A 25,480-nucleotide genomic window follows, 5' to 3' on the forward strand; every position below is an offset into this window, starting at 1 on the left:
TAAAATGAATGGAGCATGAAAACGGCAGTGTAAAACAAAAGAAACTGATGAAGAGGCACAGTATTAATATGAAGAAACAAAAGTGAACAGTGAAGGGGCACAGTGCGATGATGGAGGGACAAAAGTGAGAAAGTGCACATCCTTAGATTTGTGTGCATTCATTTTGCAAACTTAATAAGTATTTCTGTCCTGACTTAAATATTTATTACGTTATTTTGACCCAACTACTTAAAAACTGGACTGCACAGCAATTGTTTTTAATTAGGGGTGCCTTGAGTCCCTTAGTGTGCCTCGGACTGAAAAAGTTTGGGAACCACTGGGTTAAGCAGTTACCAGAGTACAAAGGTACAGAAACATTAAATGACTAATGTGGACCTGAACAACTGCAGTCAGTGTGAGCAATATAAGCTCACAATCAACCTCCTCTTTTCATACTAGAGTAAATGTAAATTTAAGATTAAATTTTGATGGGGAAGGGGGGAAAGCTGTATGAATTTGCTCAAATATGGCATCAGAATTCTAGCTACAGTTATGCCTCGCCAATAAGGAACTAGCACACTTCAAAGTATTCATTGAATGTACTGGAAATAGCAGTGTTGTTGGACAGCACTGCTATTCTTACTGAACTACTGTAGGGTTACTGATAGGAAGAGGTCTCAAATTATTAATGGCCTTACAGAATTTTTTCCAGGATTTGCCCAGAAGTGTTTGATGGTATATGCCAGAGTAGGGATATTGCTACTTGTGTGTTTGCCTAATGAACATATTTCACATTGCCAGTAATCATGGAAAGTAGAGTTGTTAAGCTTCCATTTCTTCCACATTCCATCTCTGAAGTTTTATAATCAACAAGATCTAAAGTTACTCAGGAAGGTGATCACCATGCACAGTCTGACACTTCAGAAAAGTGCATGAGTATCACATAGTAGTATGACCTTGATTGAAATGCAAAATCAAGACCCGACATCAAACAGATTTGTAAATAGTGATCGTAAGATCATCAATGAAATGTTCAAGGCTCAAAAGTTTGAATGTTCTTGTATACAATACTTTTACACTACTCCAGAACATGTAGATTTGCCTAGGAAATGATGATGATATCCAGTTTATAAATGATTTGAAGAAATGTTTGGACATTGTTGGTTGAAAAATTACTTGGCTTAGATAATAGTACAGAATTTGCTGTTTTTGAGGTCAGTCCAATTCAGATTAAAGTCTCCAAGATGCTATTGTTTACTTGAACAGGATTCCAAACAAAAATACAAGCAAACAAAGCTCATAATGATCAACACCCATGGGTGTTTTTCTTTAGAAAATGCCAGGTACATGCATGGAAAATATGGCGTACAGTATGCAATGGGATATTAATGTAGACTATGGTCTTGCACAGACAAGTGCATAAAAATCCCTCACATATTGAATGACTGAGAAGTACTACAGCCTAAACATTTTCAAGCAATCTTTCAAATAACAAAATATTTTAAACAGCAAGATGCCAGTGTATTTGATCAATTGCATACAGCAACCAACCATTCACCTAAGTATTTATAGAAAAGTTAATAAAAGCAGTTATAAATTAGATCAAGAAACAAAAGGGAAAAACAGTCTACTATTGATGTCTTCTGAGACAAGATACTTAAAAGTATAAGTCTTTAATTTATGCTCCCAAAAAAGCAAAAACCTGCAAACACTTTACTCATTTTCGTTGTCTACTGTATTGGATTTTTGTAAAAAGAGCAGCAATACAGGTGTAGCAAAGTAAAAACAGTAGTAGAGTCTACCTGCCAAGTTCGATTGTAATGAATAGAAAGGGAGGGGCATGTGAGAGCTGGAACTATTATCTTTCACATTGAATAGATAGATCTCAGCAGACAAACTTTTGTGCTGTTTTATGGTTAAAAAAATAAATAAATAAATAGGCACATTTAAGCTACCTTTATACTTGTAATTATGGTTATATCCAGCTCACATGTTATAATTATGGGAATTTAAAAACCCTTTTAAGGAAATGTACAAAATCATATTAGATGCATACAAAATCTACATAAAAACATGAAAATATCAAATAAATAGAACTATTTAGTAATAGTGAATGCATTTTAAAAACCATTTACTGTAGAGAACATGTTCTGTCTACAGGATTAAATGAATTGTCTATTTACATGAAAAATACCAGACATAAATGAGTGTTCTGCACATATTTTCCACACCTGTCTGTCTGACAGTTTAGAACCTCCTACATCGGTTTCTAAAGATTAATCCTTATCAAAAGTGAGGGATCTTTTGTAAATGGTAATGAATGCAAGGACGGAATAAACCAGCTGAGCCGTCGTGAAACTCTCATCCCACCTGTACAAGGCACGGTTTCTTATCAGATGCTGCTAATCCATTCATATAATTTCCTTTCATTTACTGCATCTATGAGAGGTGTTTTTTTTAAATAAAACGCTGTAAAAATGTTTCTTCAGTACTGTTTACAAAATGTGCCTATTATGAACATATTTTACATTCTATACATACACTGGTCAGCCACAACATTAAAACCACCTGTCTAATATTGTGTATGTCCACTTGTGCTGCCAAATCAGCTCTGACCTGTCAGGGCATGGACTCCACAAGACTTCTGAAGGTGTCTTGTGGTATCTAGCACCAAGACCTTAGCAGCAGATCCTGTAAGTTGCGAGGTGGAGCTTCCATGACTTATTTTTACAGCACATTCCACAGATAGTCGATCACATTAAGATCTGAGGAATTTGGATGCCAAGTAAACACTTGAACTCTTGTCATGTTCCTCAAACTATTCCTGAACACTTTTTGCTGTGTGGCAGGGCAGATTATCCTACTGAACGAGTCCACTGCCATCAGGGAATACCGCTGACATGAAGGGGTGGTCAAAGTAACATGCATGTGAATGCCAGGACCCAAAGTTTCCCAGTAGAACATTGCCCAGAGCAGCACACTGCCTCTACCGACTTGCCTTCTTCCCAGTGCATCCTGAAACCATCTCTATCCCAGGTAAACAATACACAGACATCCGGCCATCCACATAATGCAAAAGAAAACGTGATTCATCAAATCAGACCACCTTCTCCCATTGCTCCACGATCCAATTCTAACGCTTAAGTGCCCACTGTAGGTGTTTTTGGCATTAGACAGGGGTCAGCATAGACACTCTGACGCATAGACACTCTGACCGATCTGCTGCTGCAATGTGTGTTCGGACACCTTTATATCAGAGCCAGCATTAACTTTTTCAGCAATTTGTGCTACAGTATCTCTCCTGTGGGACTGGACCAATGGGCTAGCCTTCTTTCACCACGTGCATCAATGAGCCTTAAGCGCCCATAACCCTGTTGCAGGTTCAACGGTTATTGTTTCTTGGACCACTTTTGGTAGGTACTGATCACTACATACCAGGAACAACCCACAAGACCTGCCGTTTTGGATATGCTCTGACCCAGTCGTCTAGCCATCACAATTTGGCCCTTGTCAAAGTTGTTAACATCCTTACGCTTGCTCATGTTTCCTGCTTCCAACACATAAACTTGAAGAACTTACTGTTCACTTGCTACCTAATATATCCCACCCCTTGAGAGGTACCACTGTAACAAGATAATCAATGTTATTCACTTCACTTGTCAGTGGTTTTAATATTGTGGCTGATCGGTGAATATTCATAACTAAATGTGCAAACATATTGTAAATGAACAGTGAGGCATTTTTTTCTTGAGCACGTCAGACTTGCTGTCAGTAAGGATGCTATGGCACAAGCTATTTTGTGTAAAATGACTACTTACAGAGGGCAATAGACTGCAAAGTGTATGCCGTAAGGTGCGCTAGTAAAAAAATAATCATCTACCTATTCTTTACCACTCACGCATGCCATCTAACGGCACATGCACAGTTACATCATGAGAAAGATAGTGTACAGTAGCACCACAATTATATGCATAATGTACTTTTAAATCATCTATATTGAAGATTGGACATTGGCGATTGTACAGGTCCAATTGCTTACATTCCTTTTTCAATGTTGAATGTGCAAAAGAGCCCTCACACTTATTTGTTCTTTAATACAAATAAACTTTGTGATTGCAGTTTCTTTAAGTTACCTTATTTTTACATATATTTCACTGAAATATATTTGTACGGTTAAGGCATGCTTTGTACTTTTCACTTTGACCACTTACAAGAGCACACATTTTTAAAAACAGTTTGTATCACGATCCATTGTTTTTCTATTTGTGTAAAACCAATATAATAAATGGTTCATATGTAGAGAGTCTTGTTTAGCAGTGGCAGAATGCTTTTCAGAGTCTTTAGCTACAAGGGTTTACCGGAACACTTTTCCTAACTTGAGTTCCCTCTTTTATCTGAAAAGCAGCATTAAGACTTTAATTAAACTAAAATAAAAACTTGTGGTCCACTTAACCGCACATCAAACACATGAAACACTGAAAATGCACTAAATGTACTATAATGTGCATGATGTTATCACAAAACTTCAATAAACAAAATGCATTAACGGAGGATTCATATGACTCATACCCAATCTAAAAACCTATGCAGTAGTAAGAACTAATATAACGCAGCTATCCGGAGGATATTCTGGAATGGACATCGGGATGCGAGCTGCTGTGCTGCTCGGTCGGACAACAGTTCTTCCTCACATGCCGAACGGGAGAGAAGCTATGATTTGATTTTATCAGCCAAATAAGTAAGTGTTCAATATTTGTAATAGTGGACCTCACTGACTGATCTTATAGGGGTAAGCGGTTTCAGTATCTGACCATCTAACAGCAGGACAGCATTTGTTGGAATTGAAACTCTGACATAACTTTATGCGAGGATAAGTGGTTTCCAAAGAGGACTAACCGATACAAGATTGGTCATTTTTCCAACACTACTATACAGGTTGAAACTACTATTATTTGGACTATGTATTAATGTGACTAATGAAATTTTATGTCTGATCGTTCACAAATAATGTTTGCTGCTAGAGTAATTATGGAGTCTAGATTGGGTTTCTTGAATGCCTCTGTCAATATGCTAACTGGGTGTTTTTAACTAGTATTATTGCCATTATACATTTAATTTTTTTTTTAATTCTGCCCCCCCACCCCCTCACTTTTTACAAATGCTTTGGTATTTACTGGAAAAACTATATTGATTACCAAAGTAAGTTATTATTATTATTAGCTATTCCGCAGCGCTGATTGTGTACATAGTTCGGGCCAAAAGTAAGTGGACACCCATTCTGATTAGTGTGTTTGGCCCTTTCAACCATACACATTGCTAACAGGTGAAAAGATCAAGCATACATCCATGCAAACTTCATAGTGAAACACCTGAAGTAGAATGGGATGTACTGATTAGCTCAGTGACTTTTCAACCAGGCGTTATCATAGGATGTCGCCTTTCCAAGAAGTCAAATTTCTCCACTGTTTGACGTTTGGTGGAGGAAGAATAATGGTCTGGGGATATTTTTCATGGTTTGGCCTGGGCCCCTTAGTTCCAATGAAGGGAAATCTTGCCATAGCATACAATGATATTATAAGAATCATGTGCTTCCAACTTTGGGGCAATAGTTTGGGGAAAGTACTTTCCTGTTGCAGCATGACAAAACCTCTATGCACAAACCGAGATCCATGGAAAAAAAAAAAAAAAAAAAAAAGAAAAAGATTTCCAGCATTTGATGGGGTTAAGATCAGGGTTCTGTGCAGGCCAGTCCAGTTCTTCCACACCAAACACATAGGGGATGAATTGGAACGCTGACTGCGAACCAAACCTACATCAGATCCCAATCTTATGAATTCTTTTGTGGATGAATGGAGGAGAATCCCCGCAGCTATGTTTCGAAATCTGATGAAAAGCCTTCCCAAAAGAGTAGAAGCTGTTATAGCTGCTAAGGGCAGACCAACTCCATATTAATGCACATGGCTTTGGACATGTTCAACAAGCACATATGATTGTGATGTTCGGGTATACACATATTTTTGATGTAATGATGTAATGTATGTATCATTGTATTTCCATATGATATCAAATGCCAGCATTCTGTTAATTACGGAAGTTTACAACATAAGAAATGTATTCCTGTAGTCATATATGTACTGTTATCTTAGTGGGTCAGACACATAAATAATTTAGTTGCATAGGATGCAGAGCGGAATGTGTAGGATATTTACTTCACACAATAACTTCAGTATGTTCTGCATCATGTAATGAGGGAGAAAAATATTTTGTTGCAAGAAGGATTTGTTTAGATATTTTGGAAGCTATGAAATTAAGTACTGCCAGTTCATTTTTCATGGTATATGAAATACATGTTCACCAGCTGGATTCTATTAATAAAACATTGTAATGTAAGAGACTTGGCATACTGTATGATACCTGCAGGCAGACAGGAATTGCTAGTGAGTTCACAGGGATGGTCTAGGACGGTGATGGTAAAATAAAATAATTGACATCAATTGTTATCATTGTATCAGTTGTAAAATTAGTTTTTGTCCAACTGTAAACAGAAAAGTGACAAGATTTAATACCAAACCAACCCCTTCAACCCCCAACCATAAAAAAAGAAACAAAACAACTTTAGCGTTTGCTGTCAGAGATCAATTTACAAGATAAACATTTTTTTCCTTTGTTTGCCAGTGGTAAGCAGCTAATAAGGCAGTGGAGAGGTTCTGTAAAAATGGTGCTGGGATGTCAAATCTGCAATGTTCCCTTGAAAATTAAAGTTTATCATTCGGGGATAAGAGAATGTTTGTATCCTGATAAACTTTAAAGCAAATATCCCTATTGGAGATTTCCACAAAAGAGTTTATTGACATAATGTAGTGAAACCTGCCTGCCCCATTGTGACATTTGCCAGAAATGCCAGATGGAGTCTGGTGCTGTCTGTTTCAAGCCCCTGCTGTAAAATATAATAAATGGTCTTTAAAATTGTACAATAAAAAGGCTTTTTATTTCCAGGTTATTTTCCTTTGTGCAGTAGCTTCTTTGCAAAACATACCACTATTTATATAACCGCCTACCTTATGCATTGGGCAAACTTAGAAGATATATAATCTGTTCAAGTAGAAAAAGAAGAAAAAAATGGTGATATATGAGTATTGTTATTACTGATTTGTAAGGTGCTACAGTGATTGGGGTAACACAGGACATGCATTGACACAGTGACATACAAGGTAGATAAAATAAATCTGGATAAAAAAACAAAAGGCAAAAAGGCTCCTGGTCATAACTCATTCAAAGAAGGCACCACTGAAACAAAAGGGACAAACATGTCTCAAAGTTGAGCTTGGGAAGGCCATTAGTGAGGGTAAAATATGTGGTAGTAGGGTCAATTCTAATAAAGAGATGGGGTTTCAGAAAGCATTTGAAGATTGAAAGGCTGCGGGAGAGTCTGATCAGGAGTTGTAAAAAGTGGGAAGCGCCACATGAGTGACAGGTGGTTACCAGAGACGCAAGTCAGAGATAGATCTAAGAGGGCGAGGGGGAGAGCATTTTGAGATGAGATTTGAGAAGTGGGGGTGGATCTGTTAAGACCATTGTAGGTAAGGCTGAGCAATTTGAATTGCTTTATGGAGGGCTCAGGAAACCAGTGTAGGGATTTTCAAATTGGCTTGGCCAATGTCAAGTGGCGAGAGAGGAATATCAGTCCTTCTACACTATTTAAGAATGATTGAAGCGGGGATAGATGGCTGAGGAGAATGCTAGATAGGGGGAGGCTGCAGTAGTCAAGGCAGGAAATGATGAGAGTAGATAAGAGTTTTGGTAGCATCTTGTGCAAAAATAAAATGGCGTATTCTGGCAATATTTAATTTTTAAGTTGGAAGCGACAGGATATGATGAGTAATACAGAGGGATATTGTGGCATTGTTGATGATGAAGGAGGAGAGGTGGTGACTCTGGGAGGAGGAAAGATAAGCTCTTTTGTAGTGTTGGGACATCCACGTTGAGATAGCATAGAGGAAAATGACAACAGCACAAAGGTGGAGAAGAGAGAACACATGAATATTGTAGACTTCAAAAGAAAGAGAGAGAGAGGGAGGGCTCCTGGGGTAAGACTCAGAAGATGTAATATGGAGAAAACATAGAATGCCTACTACACCACATTCTCTATTTCCAGGTCTAAGTGTGTGACGAAGGAAGAGTCCCCTGTAAGAGAGAGTTTCAGGGGATAGTGTGTCAGAGAAAGCCACATTTTTGTAATGGCAAGGAAGGAGGTTGAGAGATTTTACAATGAAGAGATCATGGATAGATGGGAGTTTGTTACAAACGCATCTGGCTTTTCAAAGTGCACAAGAAAAGGTGAGAGGGTAATGAAGATATGTGGATAAGTTTGTAGTGACTGGAAGTACAATGGTAATGGAAAGTTATGGGGTGGAATGAAGAGCATGAGCAGATAGTGTGTATTTAATGGAGCCTAGGGTTGAGTAAGATGTCAGCAGCCAGGAGAAGAAGCAGAACAAGAAAAAGGACATGCAAGAATTATTAGTGGGTGTGACATTTGTTGCTGCTTAAGAAGGTTGTTGAGTGTGATGGTTGCAGGAAACAAAAAACAGTTCATGGGTGTAGATTATCAAGGAGGGAAGCAGTGAACAGGAAATATTCATTAGGGACGCAGAAAAAGGATGTTTGAGAGAGTGGAGGAGTATGGAGAGAAATGTGGTAAAGTGAGTAGGAGAAACTGCCAATGAATATGTTTCCAAGTTTCTAGGGAAGAATTCAACAAAACACCAGTGTTAGGATTACAAAAGGATAAGAGACACTGTGCCTTTAAATTAAATACACAAATACATTGAATAAAAAATACCAAACCCCTCAAACAATTATGAATATTTGAGCTGAACGTTAAGTTGCATACTGAAATTAAGAAAGCTAAATGATAAAAGTGTTGCTCCTCACACTAAGGTTAAATGTGCAGGGGGCACATTTATCAGAGAAAAAAATACTTTAGTTTTATCAAACCAGAATCATGATAACTCCATTAGGCTGAATCCTGGATTTGATGGCTCCTTAGTTTAAATACTCCCACAGTTAGTGTTAGAATTAGTTTTGCTTGTGACATTTTGAAGGTATACTGCAGTAACATTTCGGTTTTATTTATTTTAGCTTTTAACTGAAGCAATCATCCTTGTATCAACAGATTTTCTAAAAAAAATAAAAAATAAATATACATTCAATAGAGCTGACGACACTTGTGGCAGGGAATAGGTTAATTTGATTAGTACTTAGCCTTGTGTGAGACAGCAGATGGAATCTGGTGCACGCTCGCTCACGTGTCTAGCATTTTGTAGACTTGACAAGATAAATGTATTTCATCTCTCAAGTTGAAAATGAAAAATTACTTTTCTGCCTTAATGCATTGGTTTTAAAAGTTATTAAAGATTAACTGCTTTTGGCATTTTACTATGTGTTGGCACTGCTGGAGACAATTGCAGGTCCTAAGGAAAATGTATGAGAGTGGGGACCACAAAACTTATAAATGTAAAAATTGAAAATTGCATTTTTAGAAATATATAAGGGCAGCCATACCAAAAGCCTAAATCCCTGTGCATTCAGTTTGCTATTTAAATTCCCATGCAAACACCCAGCAACGGGTACCATTTAGACATGCACATATAAACCTAACCTTATTGTCAGAAATGAGCTGAATGAATGACTAATAAAGTTATCATGAATTTATGAAATGTTTCATATAAATCATGTAACTTTTCTACTGTCCAGAATTTGCATTATGTGAGTGACTAAATCACATTGGGGGCTATTAGTGCAGCCCACACAGGCAGATAGAGGGCAGCTATTGACTGGACGGTGGCTCAGTGGTTAGCACTTCTGTTTCACAGCACTGGGGTCATGAGTTCAATTCCCGACCATGGCCTTATCTGTGTGGAGTTTGTATGTTCTCCCCGTGTTTGCGTGGGTTTCTTCCGGGGGCTCTGGTTTCCTCCCACACTCCAAAAACATACTGGTAGGTTAATTGGCTGCTCTAAAAAATTGGCCCTAGTCTCTGTTTCTGTCTGTCTGTCTGTGTTAGGGAATTTAGACTGTAAGCTCCAATGGGGCAGGGACTAATGTGAATGAGTTCTCTGTACAGAGCTGCGGAATCAGTGGTGCTATATAAATAAATGGTGAAATTAATTTGATCAATCAAAATTATTTTTGGGGCCATAGATGCAGTTATAATAGGCTAATTTGGTGATATTGACAGCATTTGTGGCAATATGTAGTACTGAGCCTTGAGAAACAACGGCATTTTTTTATTTTTTTTTTATACACACAACCTTTGCATATTAAACTTCTGGCCCACTCCATGAAGCTGACATGCATGCCTAGTGCCACGCAAACAGAATTTTTTTCTTTGGTGACAGTTTTGCACAATGCATTTAGCAATCACTGTTTTACACACATCAGTAATGACATAAAACAAACACAGTCAAACAGCTGCTAAAACATAATAGTGTACTTTCAAGGCACGGGTTAATAACTTCTCACATATCTAAGGGGTTAATAGTTATTTTATATTTGAAAATGAACAGGTGCATCTATGCAATGCAAACTTGTCTGCAAGAAATGGGATTGAATCTTTTTTTGAAGTGGGAAAGGGTTTATTTGTTCCTTGCAGGTCCACTGACAGTGAACGATTTACTCATTGCTTTCTCAGTATGGAGGATTAATGTTCTGTAACACAGTTTTGGCCAGGAAATGGATTAATCTGTGTTGGGCATGTCACTGAATAGTAGCAAAACAACATAAGAGAGTATTTTGTGCAAACAGTAAGAAAGTGAGATTATGATGTAAAACCGGTATCATGAGAAATAGCAAGCACTGCACTAGATGTAGAAAAAAAATAATATGATGGCTCATGCGTTGTGTAAAATATTCAGACAATTTAATGTTGCACGGACGAGGAGATAAGTGGGACAGGAACAGGAAAGGAAGCACTGATTGAGAAAGAAATCTACCAGTAAGAATTAATATACAGTTAAGCGTGCATGAGGACTCACAGTGAAAACACAGTAGTCTCCAGAAGATCAATTAGAACTGATGCCAGTAACAGTGACCTCCACTTGCTGTAATTTTAATATAGTGCATTCTGATAATCCAGGTGGAACAAAATTTTTTGACAAATACACTGTCACGGGCACTAGGAGTCTTTACCCAGGGATCACCAGGTGATAGGCTTACCAGAGCAGTATAGGTGGTAAAATGGTACTCTGGTAGCAGGGTGATCACGGAACAGGAAATAGCAGATGATGAGATGCTCAGGAAAGTCTATGACTAGCAGCACTGGCAATATGGAGGTAGTAATACACGAGGAACTGTATGGACAAAGGACACGTGAAGGTAGTCAGTGGTCTGCGGTAGCAAGTTGTACCACTGCTATAGTGAGGAGGAATGTCCAACAGAAACGAGGAGGTGATGAGAGTCAGCGGTCTGCGGATAGCAAGTTGTACCGCTGTCTGAGTGAAGGAATGGAATCCAAGTGGAGGTATCCGGGGAGTCAGTGGTCTGCGTTAGCAAGTTGTACCACTGCTATGTGAGAGGATACTGGAGCAGGTGAAACTGGAAACAGGGGTCAGTGGTCTGCCACTAGCAAGTTGTACCACTGAATATATATGTGAGGAGGTGCACGGGGAGAGACTGCAACACAATATATACACGGGCACCTTGACTTTGATCCACAGTAATATGCACAATATAAATGTATAAATGACTGAACAACACTGCCAATATAGAAAGTCTCTTGAAGTAATCCAGCATGAGATAACACAGTCAATGATGGCAATAGACTCAGCGGATAGTACACTCCAGAGGAGAACCAACACAGTCCAGCAAGGTATGCAATACACAGCACAGTCAATGGGAAGTATGCATACCGTGGTTCAGGAGAAGGCAGTCAGACAGAAGTGCAGAGATACCTGAACGGCAGGAGGCCGGCAGGATGCAAAGTCCCTGGATGGGTGAAGCGGTGGTCTAGCAGGTGCAGCGCACAGGTAGGTAGACCAGCAGGGAACCCAGGAAGGCGTGGAGAGCGGATCAGCAGTAGATGGATGCGTAGCGCTGAGAAGTAACAGCAGCGGGTCTCTGCGGGAACACGGAGGTAGCCAATAGCAACCAGCAGGTGCAGTAACGATGGGACACCAGAGCAGAGTTGAACTGGAACAGTTGATCACGGAGAGTAGCGGGTAGCAATAGTGGCAGCAGACTCAAGGAAACACGGGAGAGTTGACAAGGGCTGAAGACTGAAGCGCACAGAGGCGGCGGATAGGAATCAGCTAAACAGTCACGATGAAACACAGACGGGTTGCAGGTTGAAGACTGTAGTGCACGGAGGCAGCGGATAGGAATCAGCTAGCAGTCACGATGATGAAACACAGACGAGTTGCAGGTTGAAGACTGTAGTGCACGGAGGCAGCGGATAGGAATCAGCTAGCAGTCACGATGATGAAACACAGACGAGTTGCAGGTTGAAGCCTGTAGTGCACGGAGGCAGCGGATAGGAATCAGCTGGCAGTCACAATCAGGAACAGGTGAGTGGATGTGAATGAAAGACTGTAGTGCACGGAGGCAGCGGATAGGCATCAGCTAACAGTCCCAATGATACAAGGTAGAGTTGAAGTGGTTAGAAGACTGTAGTGCACGGAGGCAGCGGATAGGAATCAGCTCACAGTCACGATGATACAGAAGATGGTAGAAGTGGTATGGGAACCACAGTAGTAGAAGTGGTTTGGAAACCACAGAGGTAGAAGTGGTTTGGAAACCACAGGAATCAGCTGGGCTGAATAAACGAGGAAACACAGGAACACCTTCAGAGACTCATGGGGAATGAGACTCCAAGATCAGGCAACGTGGTGTTGACCACAGGTGCTTAATATAGGGAGGTTGCCTGATCTGCCAATTAAGTTAAAGGAACATACACTGAAGGTTTGGAAAGGGCTGCGCATGCGCAGTCCCTCAGGATGGAGGACGGCCACGGTTCCTAAATGTCCGGGAAGAAGCACTCACAGTCCGGTGAGTGACATACACACACATAGGAATGCCTGTTTTTTTAAGAACATGTCCTCCTATTATACTAATTATACTAATAATTATTAGAAAAATGTTCTGTGGCCTACAAAAGCTGAACTCTGGTGGCCAAAAAGGGAGTTTAGTTAAAGCTCTAAAGGTTAAGTAAAATGTGGTGGTATCATTTATAGAGCACACCCTTTAAGATACCACTTTCACCACATTACTACGAACAATTATAAAGTAGCTACAAGCTCATAACCACAATTATTAATAGGTCCTAACTGACCAGATTAAAATGAAACGCCTATTTCACCAGTACACACTACGGGGTATATTTACTAAACTGCGGGTTTGAAAAAGTGGAGATGTTGCCTATAGCAACCAATCAGATTCTAGCTATCATTTATTTAGTACATTCTACAAAATGACAGCTAGAATCTGATTGGTTGCTATAGGAAACATCTCCACTTTTTCAAACCCGCAGTTTAGTAAATCTAGCCCTACAGGTCTAAAATACTATTTTAGGCAGGAGAGAACTGTTAATTTATTGAGGAACTTAGTTAGGGAGTTAGAGCAAACCAGAGACAGTTCAAGCATGTGGGGAAACTACTTACACCTCCTAACTGGGTCAGTACCACAAGATTGGTGGAAAGCATATGTGGTACAAAATCCCATTTAGAGGACAAGGTGCAATCAACTGCAAAAAGAAGAAAGATGATTTCAGTAGCATAGAAAGTGGTTCTTTATTGTAAGGGTGGTGTAGGAGTTCCTTACAAGAAAGGTAATGCAAATATACTACGAGAGTTTAGATTGGAACTTTCTTACAAGAAACGCTATATTTAGTTTTAATCAGTGAAGGATATTATGGAGTTGATCAAGGGAAATTAACAGATCATCATTATTTATTTATATAGCCAAGTAAATTGCGTAACAATTTGCAATTGAGAACAAACATTAATAAAACAATACTGGATAATACAGACAGACAGATAGATAAGAGGGACCTACTAGCAAGTTTACAATCTATGGTACAATGAGAGTTTGATACATGATGCTAAGTGCTACATATTCCATATTGGTCAAGCCAGATTGCAACAGTAAAAAGTGTTTGTGACAGGATGGACCGCCTATGCCACCCTGTCTGTTGTTGCTGGGAACCGACTGGGCTTACTTTGCAACCGTTCCCTTACGTTATCCCAAATGTACCCTCTTTCCGCAGTAGGAGGGGCTTACAATGCTGCCACTACTGAGCTACTTTATGGCGCTCATAACCACATTCCTTCTGGGTATCTGTCACTGTACTCCTGTGTGGTACACTTGGGCTGGTAACTCCGGACCTCTTACTATGGATCAGGGTTGCTGTGGATGGATCCCCCCTAACCTATCACACTGACCAGAGCTGCAGGGTAGCGGCAGAGCGGTGGTACTGGAGAGCTGGGTCTAACCTCAGAATCAGCCGGTGAACGGATTAGATTTAGGGTCTAATCTGCAGCTCACAGAATAACAGCAATATTAAAGAAGTTGTCAAGCAGGGTCTTGAAGCAGAGAGTGATGTTTTATTTTGCTCAGGTGCCCTGACAATGACAGTTCCACTGATTAAAAGGTATCAGTGGTCAGGTCAGATGGAACATCAGAATGATACGTTTCAGTGTACAGGACAATGCTTTTTATACAGATTTGGACACAGGCTATTTTTAGAATCAGGATGTAACCTGTTTACCAAAACATAGATTTACATGCATTGCACATCTAACAATATTTACATTTATCTGTGAATTTCTACAAACGCTGTAATGTCCTGCATCTTTGTTTTAGACACAGGAAATCTAGCAACACGTTTTAAATTAAATCTTCCTGCAAGTGGAACCTCACACATCAAAAGACCCAATTAACATATGGGGTCTTTCTTGAGAATACACATTCCCACAGAACATCACAGACCAAAACAAGCCATTTTCCCACATCACAATACACAAAAGGCTTCCATCCACAAATGCTCATTGTATCCGATATATACATCAGAAATAGGCATTTGCTTTAGAAAGGTTAAAACAGAAAAAACTAATTTTCTACCCTGGTCTCAGAAATAACGATTTCCCTTACCAAAATATACACAATATCAAAAATAAGTGCATGTGGAACTATATGAATAAGCGCCCTGCGCTATTTCCTTTATATAAATTTATACCATAAGTTATTAATACGTGATCCAGTCACAGTGCTTATAGAATCTAGTCACACAGCAATGTTAATCAGGGGCTCAGAGGGTTGTTGTCTTCTGTGAACTATGTAAAACGTGGTAATAGGGCAACTTAGAGAGGTTAAGAGGGTGCTTTATAAAAGCTTGTCTGAAGTGGTGGGTTTTCAGAGAAGGTTGAAGGTTTTAAGACAATAGGAAAGTTTTATTGTGTGAGGAGGGAATTCCAAAAGCACTGATTGATATGTATTCCTGCTCTTGACACAACATTGCTCTGTACAAAGAGATTTAATCCAGATGAATACAATTGGGAAACGGTTAAAAGAAGGATGAAATTAATTATATTGCAATAAAGAATTATTAGGAAATGTTTCCTGTAGGTCGGGAGTTCTGGTTGGCATATGTGGAGGTCTGAGTGACATGTGGGAGATTTTTGGGATACATGGGGGACCTAAATAAAGGCATGTGGGGGGCATTTTGTGGCAAGTGGGAGGTCCGGGTGGCATGTGGTGGAATTTTAGAGCAAGGCAGTGGCATGTGGGGGGATTTTTAGAATAAGGAACGGGGGAGCAGAGATTATTTGGGGGGTTATTTCTTATAATTAAGGGTAAGTTGCTGCCCTTTTGAAGGGTGAAGGATAGCCATTGCTACCCTTGAAGTATGCCAGGTTGTCCGTCAATTACTGTGACACATATAATATGCTGAGACACACTTCCTAAGCATCAAGTGGAAACTAATTTAAAAATGTTGTCAACAATGCAGTAAAGTAAAAAAGTGACTAAGCTATGCAGTTTTATTTGGATCATAAAATGTGTAGTTAATCGGTTTCTTATATAGTTCATGCTCTAGAGTGAGAAAATCATATAATTAGGCAAAGCCCACATACTACACAATGGGGTCAAATTATTTCTATAGAGCAGGACGATGAGCTAGCAGGCAGGTCATGTGCTGCACAGAATCCAGAGGGCGTACCAATGTCAGGTGACTGTTTCTGCTGAGAATAATAAAGCGCACTGACGTGTACTCTAAGAGGATGGAGGGTACAGCCTGTGAGCTTGCTGTGTCAATTGGCCGGAGAGGGAGAGCCTCAAGGAGGAGAAGAAAACGACTGTTAGGAAGAGCAACAGAAGGTGCCAGGCCGGTGAACGGGAATACAGGGCAACAAAACAGAGCATGAGGGATTGCGGGAATTAGCGAGGCCCGTAGCCGAGATGTGAGTGTTTCATAGAGGGGATTTGTCCAAATGTTTTGACCTGTCTCTCCTAGGAACGCATAGAATTCCTGTACCTGGGCCACCGCTCCTTGATGTGTGAATAAGCATGGTCACCCCACCCCCATCTCTCCTCTTCTCTTGCTTTGTTATGCGTCCTTCACTCCCCTTCTGTGCTATGCTCACATCTTCCCCATCTCTCCTCCCCTGGGGGCTATCTTCTGAATTATCAGTTTTGGGGACAGGAAGGAAATGGTTTACCCTGTGAGACTAAATTGGCAGTTGTTAAACTGGGAATTTCTTTTTGCCTTTCTCTGGATCAACACAATTATAATTTATGAAAAGTTAAACATGATCAATTCGTCTTTTTTCAATCTTCCTAAACATGTAACCATGAGGGTAAGACACGCTGACAAGTGTTACAGTGATTTTTCACTCTAGCTGTCAAAAAGTAAAAGTACACAACAGTGAAGGCAGCTGTAGCACCTCCCACAAAAGAGTCCTGATGAGATCTCATACATATTAATTAGCTGAAATTGCAGTCATTTTAATTAACTTGACATTACTGGTCCTGCCCTTCTGTATAACTCCAGCAATGTACAAAGTATATCTACACATAGGAAGTATGTAAAGATGTCACTCAATTTCTGCCAACTTAGATAGAGAAGCACCTCCATCCTAACATAGCAATCTGCTGCAGTCCAGTTATTTCATGTATATTAGAAAGTATATATGTGTACATGTATACTCCGTAATTTGCAGCCTTTAATATATATATTAATTTTAAATGATGGCTTTACATGTTTTTCTTTTACATGCTTTGTCTATTCAAATGCATACTTGACAATGCCACTTAGCAGTACTTCTATGTTTTAGTATTAGCTGTAACCTGCTCTTAGCTCAAGTCAAGTGCTGTAATAATAAAATAAACAAAAAACAAACAAAATTGTAGAAATACAATATTAACAAAGACAATGCTCTAGGTTTTCTTCTATATCAAAATTGCAATGTGATAAGATTGTGTGCAAAATATAACACAAAAAACAAAGTATTATTAGAAATATTTTTAGAGACTACTTAAATGTAACAGGTATAACAAATTTAACAACAACAATATACAAATGTGATTTTTTTTTTTTTATATCTACTCACCTGCAGCAAGCAGCGCTCCTTAAACACATATCCAATTAATACATCTAAATGCATCAGGCACTTATGATAGCGAATGTGATGGGTCAGCACCGGCAACATCATTGCATGCTGAAAGTGAAAAAATAAATAAAAGATGATATGAAAATAACTGCAGTTGAAAATATTATTAATTCAGATTACTAAAACTTCCCCTAGATGCCAGTCAGTAATGGATATAGATATATATATATATATATATATATATATATATATATATATATATATACACACATATACACACACACACACACACACACACACACACACACACCGGTATATAAAAATCAATCCCTGCTCCACTGGAACTTACAGTCTAAATTCCCTAACACACAGACAGACAGGAACATAGACTAAGGTCAATTTGATAGCAGCCAATTCACCTACTGCTATGTTTTTGGAGTGTGGAAGGAAACAGGAGCACCCGGAGGAAACCCACACAGATACAGGGAGAACATACAAACTCCACACAGCTAAGGCCATGGTCGAGAATCAAACTCATGACCCCAGTGGAGGCAGAAGTGCTAACCACTAAGCCACCGTGCTGCCCAGTAGAACAGCATTCCGCATTCACTTTTATGTTGGTGACTGAGTATGTCCTCACTTTAGAAGAATGCATTTTCTGGATCAGAAAGTTGACACGGATCTGTTAAAAACTTTTGAGAAAACACCGTTAAGTGTTTAAAAAAATATAAAAAATAATAATAATAATAATAATAATAATAATAATAATAATAATAATAATAATAATAAAATAATAATAATAATAAAAAAAGCAAAGCACCATGGGCTCTGCCCTAGGTATAATGTATTTTGGAACTTATCCACTTTAAATTTTTTACTGAATAAATAAGGTAAAAGCCTAACTGCAGTCTACTTAACACATAGCAATTTTCTTGAAGCAAGCTAGAGTCAGAGTGAAAAACTAGAAATAGGGGGGGTTACAACACAGAGCCTCCAATTCACACACGTCAAACCAAAGAAATGGGCAGTAGAAACATCACTTTCCGGGTGACATAAGATCAACTGATTCTAAGTGAGATTGGATGGCGATCATCTGATCTCTTTTCAGCTTAACACCCACAGGAGAATGGGGATCGACGTAAACAGGTACACTAGAAGAAATTTCAACGGGATCATTGCATCCGTGTACCGATCTCTAGGAACCCTGGACTTTGCACAGAACTGAGGACCTTGACATTCAGATGGGATGTCATGAGGTCTACCTCCAGCTGACCCCAGCATCTTACCATTAGAGCAAACACCTCTGTATGAAGGAACCTTTCTCACGGGTGGATAATATTCCAGCTAAGGTAATTGTCATCCCAGCTCTCCACCCCATGAAAGAATATGGCCAAGATCACTGGAACATGATGTTCTGCCCTGAGACATGATACACGCTGTCTGTTCCATGTCCGCCTTCCAAACCTTAATTTAGAGGGTACGGTGCACTGAACTCCTGCTGAATTCTAACTCCATTGAACCCTACATTGATGCCTTTCACTCCCCATCCAGAGGCTGAAAATGGGTTTGATAGAGACCCCAGCTGCAACCTATATTGACTTAAGGTTGGCATTAAATTTACTATCCTTGCTGCAGCAACTGGAATAGGAAATTTAGTAGTCTTGGACAATATTGTTATAGGAGCATCCATCTTGGATGGCAATTTTCAATTATCCATATCCACACTAGGGAAAAGATTAAAAAAAAAATCTGTGCGATAGCTGAAACCTGTGTTTTGGTTTTGCCCACGCTTCACTAGTCAGTCCTAACTAGGATAAAAAGGGAAGGAAATAAATATTAATCCTCCTTTTAAAAAGTGTATTGTTTGACTCCACACCGTCTTGAATGTTTAGTGCTTGCAGCAAAGCCTGTACCAAATCATCCACATCCTGCCATCTACTGGTATCCTCCTCCAAGTATGAGGAATCCTCATTGTCCAAGCTATTAAAGTAATTCTATTGTTTTCAAATAAGCATTGCCCAAGCGATTGTATTGTGTTTCTAACGCACAAAGTGATTTATTTTAGCAGATGCAACGTTTAACAGTTCAATACATGATTATATTAAGATACCGTACAGTACAGTCAATACCAAAAGATACATACATAGCGCTGCGCTAACCACGGGCACCAGTGAACAGTAATTCACCCTTGAATACTGTGATCAGAGTAGACTGAGGCTAGTGGGGGTGCAGCTATGATTATATATACAGTCAGTGTTACAGAGTGAACAATAGAGATGACGTGGCTTGCTCTATAGGTCCAGACATCAGGGTAAACAGGTCATAGCCTGGTTCAATCTAAGGAATCCAAAGGTGGGGGTCATCTCTCCAGGGGATGAGCTCTGTTCTTCCGCCTGACTCTCCAGTTACAATTAGTCTATTAGCATTTTATGGTCAGTATCATATTAAAGGTTTATTCCCTAACATCAATAACTAGAGTATGCAATGTGTGATCTCTTCGCCGAATGCACCCGACAGCTGCTGGTGAAAAGGGGTTTAACATGATACTAGACATGACACCTTTCTTATAACCTGAACCTTAAATAACACTGAAGTGTACATATAATCATTATTATATAAACTAATAATAAACTAAATACTATCTGCTCATAAATGACTGTGTAACGGAACCAATATGAATATGAATTACATAAATAACTAAATGTTGTAATGCGAGTGTGTACGTGCGTATTTTACAGTGCGATCGCAATATGCCACGTGTAGCGTGGCATAATGAGTGCAATCAACCAATAAAATAATATCAACCAATATACTTTCGTTCATCCAATTATACGACTTCCACAAAGTCCACTGTCACCTCATCCTACTCCTGAGAGGAGAATTCTGACTCTGCACCCTGAGAAGGTGTAATGTAGAATCATCTCTAAAGAAAACGAATCATCAACAAGGCTCTGGACTGACCTTGCTAGAGTTTGGGTCAAATTGGTTCATTAGGCTGACAGGCCTCAGATGCAATGACTCACTCGGTGAATTTACAGCACTTACACTGGAAGCTTACCATGACTGTGGGCTCCCCTCTGTGGCCTTCCCAACAGCAGAATGTGTGCTTCCAATATGAAGAGGATAGTTCATTTACCTGTAGCTGCGCATCGGGTGTGCAGTGTGACACCGCAGCACCTGATGGCGTGATGGTAGTGTGGGTCTCCTGGTCACTAGCTGCGCTGGCAGTGACCATGACCCACCGGGAAGCAGTACCTGATAGAGAGCAGGGATGGAAGGGGGAGACACCAAAACTGTACCTGAACAGCCCACCCCTGGAGCACCCCATGGCCATAAAGCTGTGTGGATGCTGCTGGCCATATCAGTGGTGATGAAGTTAACTGAAGTAAATAAAAATAAATAATAACTTTCGCCGCATGAGGCAGGCCTGATGAGAAGCACCATACTCCTATATATCATACGTCTCACTCATTCTGTTTTAAAAGGTAATGGCTAGAAATATTAGTAATTAGTATATGATCATAAGTATTACGTATACTTATACATATTTTATAATTCTAGTAAATATCTATTTTTTTATTTTCTATCCAATTATGAGTGTGTACACAATAGGAACAGGTTTGAGGCACTACTGTGACTTGTCTTTTGCTCACAAACACATTTAAATATGTATTCCATTAAAAGTAAATTAAATTCCCATAGATTACAATAGAGTTGTGAAGATATGTTGCTGAGCTTAAAGCAAAACCACCTTACACAAAAATTAAACAAGAAACGACACATACCTGACTTATGTGAACCTATATTCTTCACAACAGTCCGTATTAATTTTTAAAGAAATCGACATATACAATACTTACCTGAATTTTTACAGTATTGGTATCAACTTCCACTATCACTCAGGAGGAGTGGACAAGAAATCTCCACATGTAATACTTTATCAAAGTAAGAACCAGAGATATCAGACCTGGCAGTCACAAGAAGCCATGTCAGATTTTTAATTGCCAAATAGAACTTGGAAACAACTGTGGTGGGAAAGTCCTTAATGAACGCAAGTTGGATGTTAAAACAGGTCACCAAGCATTTGAAATCAAATGGAGGACAGAAGAATTTAAATAAAGGATGGCTACAATTCCCTCTTCTGTTCGTCAAATCCACAGGCCCAGAAGATTTATTGTCAACCCAAGAAGAAATTTTCAGCATGCTGCTCAATCTCCAGGTTGCTACTACAAACTCAAATTCCCCCAGAGTCACGTATTACTGTGTGTAAAGTGTATGAAAGGCACTAAAGGATTGCTTTTGGAGAATTAATGTTGAATATACATAGCACTCAGAGATCTGCCCTTGCCAAACAGCACGCTAGATCTACCAACCAAGTTATGCTATCCAACTGTCAAGGCAAAAGTATGCTCTAAAAAAACACACTATGTGCTTTAAAGTTTTTGCATGTTCATTAGCCAAGCAACCTTAACTTTCCAGAGCTTTGAAGACTCTGAAAAAAATCCACAAATCAGCTACAGGCCAACAATTATTGTTGGTCCATTAGGGAGGTCATCCACTAAAGTATGGGACGGCAGTGTATTTTACTTTCGATCATGTTAGTTACAAGACAACAGTACGATCAGTGCTTGATGGTGTTGATCTCTTAACATTGCAGAAATGCCACTCAATATTTTTATGTTCTCAGTATTACTTACTGACTGCCTTAGCTGAAGTAGCCAGTCATTCTAAACCTGCAGACAAAAAAATACTCCAATATACAAAATAAGTCCTTCTAGTAACAGCTTTCAATCTCTGATATATAACTTTGCCATCTACCTTTAAAAATCTTAAAGATCATGGGGAAAAAATAGCATTTGTATGAGCAATGAGGTTAATGTTGTACCTCTAAAGTGAAATTAATAGACCTTAATATTGAAGCAGCCTTTTCTCTCAATACATGTTACGAAAGAAGTCTAAATAAATAAATACGGGAGTCATTCTTTACAAGATATATTTTTATGGTTTGAATACATTATGCCCAAAGTCCACTCGTTTTAGTGATAGTGTGATGCCACTAGTCTGCTCCTTCTATTGTTTTTCCATCAAACAATAATTGAATATTATTAATTTTACATAACATATTTATGTTTTTTATATTCTTTCATTTTATTCAATTAAACTCTTTTTGCCAGCTCTACTTAGAGGACACACTTGGGTAAAATAGGATTTTTGCACATACCATAAAAGTTATCCTTCTCTGAACACGAGTTGGGGGACACTGCTCACCTTGGGGTATAAAGGATGCTGTGGGAGTAATGGCACTAACAAACATGTCTAGACTGCCCCCTTCCCTTTATGCCCCCTCCACAGGAAGAGCACAGTTTATTTACTAACCAAGCCACAAGAGAGGGCAAAAACACAACCAACAGAACACACAACAGAACTGTAAGAACAAAAGGTGGGAGTGCAATGTTCCCCAACTAATGTTCAGAGTAAGGTTTTACAGTAAGTACACAAATTTTATTTTCTCCTTCACACCAGTTGGGGGACACTGCTCACCCTGGGGATGTTGCAAAGCTGCCCCTATGGGTGGGAACGCTCAGAATGAGCGGCACATAAAAGGTTATGGCCAAAACGTGGGTCTTTTGAAGCAAAGACGTGGAACAATAAAACCTGGTGAATGTAGGAACAGAAGACCCAGTAGCTGCCCTACACAACTGCTCAGCCGAGGCCCCATGTCGCGCTGCTCATGAGGCGCTAACTGACCTCGTAGAATGAGCTGTCAGACCTCCAGGAACCGGAAAACCCTCCGAAACCCTCCGAAATAGCTCGGACCACATCTAAAGAGACTGAGTCCTGACCAGGCGCCAGCGAATCCTGAGGAGATGCTGAGGAAGAACTGGCAGAACAATGTCCTGATTTAAGGGAAACCTCAAAACCACTTTGGTTGAAACTAAGACTTAGTTCTAAGCACGGCACGATCGTCATGGAAAATCAGAAGAGGAGCCCTACATGACAGGGCCGCCAACTCCGAAACCCGTCTGGCCGAAGCAATGCCCAGCAAAAAGTCACTTTTCACGAGAGAAGTGTTAAAGAAACAAACCCCAACAGGTTCAAAGGGCGACTTTTGAAGCGCCAAAAGGACCATGTTTAGGTTCCACGGAGCCACTGGCGGAACAAGATACGGTTGTACACGAAGTACACCCTGTAGAAACGTCTGCACCTCCAGTAACAGAGCGATACATTTTTGAAAATACACCAACACCGCTACCTGAACCTTAAGGGACGACAACCTCAATCCTTTGTCCAGACCTGGATCATTGTTTTAACCAATCTCTCAAAAAACCCGTTCTGAGAATCAAGGATTCAACCTCCAAGCTGTCAAAGGCAATCTATCTAGGTCCTGATGAAAGAATTGACCTTGACTGAGAAGATCCTTCCTGAGAGGCAGACGCCAAGGACGATCCACCGTCATGTTGAGAAGATCTGAGTACCATGCTCTTCTCGGCCAATCACTGGAACCCTTTTGCCTCTCACTTTCTGCAAGATCCGCGGCAGCATCAGAAGTGGAGGGTAAAGGTACACCAACTTGAAGTTCCAGTGTACCGTCATAGTGTCAACTAAGAACGCCTGAGGGTCTCTTGATCTGGCACAATACCTTTCTACCTTGTGGTTGTGCCGCAAGGCCATCATGTCTATTTCTGGCCGACCCCAGGATTATTTGATAAAACACCTCCGGGTGGAGCGACCATTCGCTTTGGTGAAGGGCATGTGGACTTAAGTAGTCAGCTTCCCAGTTGCCCACCCCTGGAATGAACACCGCTGAAATTGAAGGAACCTGTTGTTCCGCCCATTTCATGATCTTTGACAATTCCTATGTGGCAAGAGGACAGTTTGTTCCTCCTTGATGATTTATGTAAGCTACCGCCGCAGCATTGTCCGACTGTATTGGGATCGGCCAACGTGCCAGGAAGGATTGTGCCTGAACTAGAGCATTGAATACTGCCCGTAATTCCAGAACATTTATGGGCAACCATGCTTCCTCCGGCGCCAAAGTCCCTTGCAATCTGAGGTGAAGAGTGACTGCACTCCACCCCAACAAACTGGCATACGACGTTACCACGGTCCAGTCCCACACCAAGAAAGGACGCCCCTGTGTTAGGATGTCCCTCCTCAGCCACCAGAGAAAAGAGAGGTGTGTTGTCTGTGACAACCAAATGACCTACCTTTCAAAGCGGGGATACAACCTTGACCACTTTGCTCATTTCTATTTGTGCAAGTTCCAGCAGGAGATTCTGGCAAACTGCAGAGCCTTGAATGAGAAAATCCATGCAACCCAGTAGCTTCAAACACTGAAGTACTGAGACGCGATTTAGAGATAAAAGATCACCTGAAGCCGGATCTTTTGCACTTTGTCTGAAGAGAGAAAAACCCTCTGACAATTTGTGTCGAACAACAATTCCAGGAACACCATATGTTGGTACCCAACTGGATTTTTTGTAGTTGATCGCTAATCCATGTTCCTGCAAAATGTCCCTGGTCAGCTGCAGATGTGACTGAAGCCAAGGTACCGACTCTGCCTTGATCAGCAGGTTGTCTAGGTAAGGTAATATAGTCACCCCCTGTAAAGGCAGATGAGCTTCCATTCTAGCCATCACCTTTGCGAACACTAGCGGTGCGGTGGCCAAACCAAAAGGGAGAGCCCTGAACTAAAACTGCTCCATTCCAACCGCAATAGACTTTGATGACCTGTCCATATCAAAATGTGTAGCTAAGCATCCTTGATATCAAAGGATGCTAAGTACTCACCTTTCTTCATGGAATTTATCCCAGATCTGATGGACTCCAGTCAAAAGCTGGGCACTTGTAAGCAGGTGTTGAGGTCCTTCAGTTTTAGAATTGGTCTGAAGGACCGATCC

The 25,480-nt window shown here is 40.0% G+C and overlaps 1 protein-coding gene across 2 annotated transcripts in view; it reads right to left on the reverse strand.

Annotated features, from left to right (window-relative positions):
• DROSHA (drosha ribonuclease III) overlaps positions 1-25,480 on the reverse strand; it is a 187,997-nt gene that overhangs the window by 90,102 nt on the left and 72,415 nt on the right. Inside the window, exon 17 of one of the 2 annotated variants that reach the window (XM_075212934.1) lies at positions 17,580-17,687. The exons of the other annotated variant lie outside the window; for it this stretch is intronic. Within the exon in view, the coding sequence (XP_075069035.1) occupies positions 17,580-17,687 (108 nt within the window). The remainder of the gene's footprint in view (positions 1-17,579; positions 17,688-25,480) is intronic. 2 annotated transcript variants of the gene reach the window in all.

Source organism: Mixophyes fleayi, chromosome 5 (genome assembly GCF_038048845.1).
Source record: "Mixophyes fleayi isolate aMixFle1 chromosome 5, aMixFle1.hap1, whole genome shotgun sequence".
Taxonomy (NCBI): Eukaryota; Metazoa; Chordata; class Amphibia; order Anura; family Limnodynastidae; genus Mixophyes; species Mixophyes fleayi.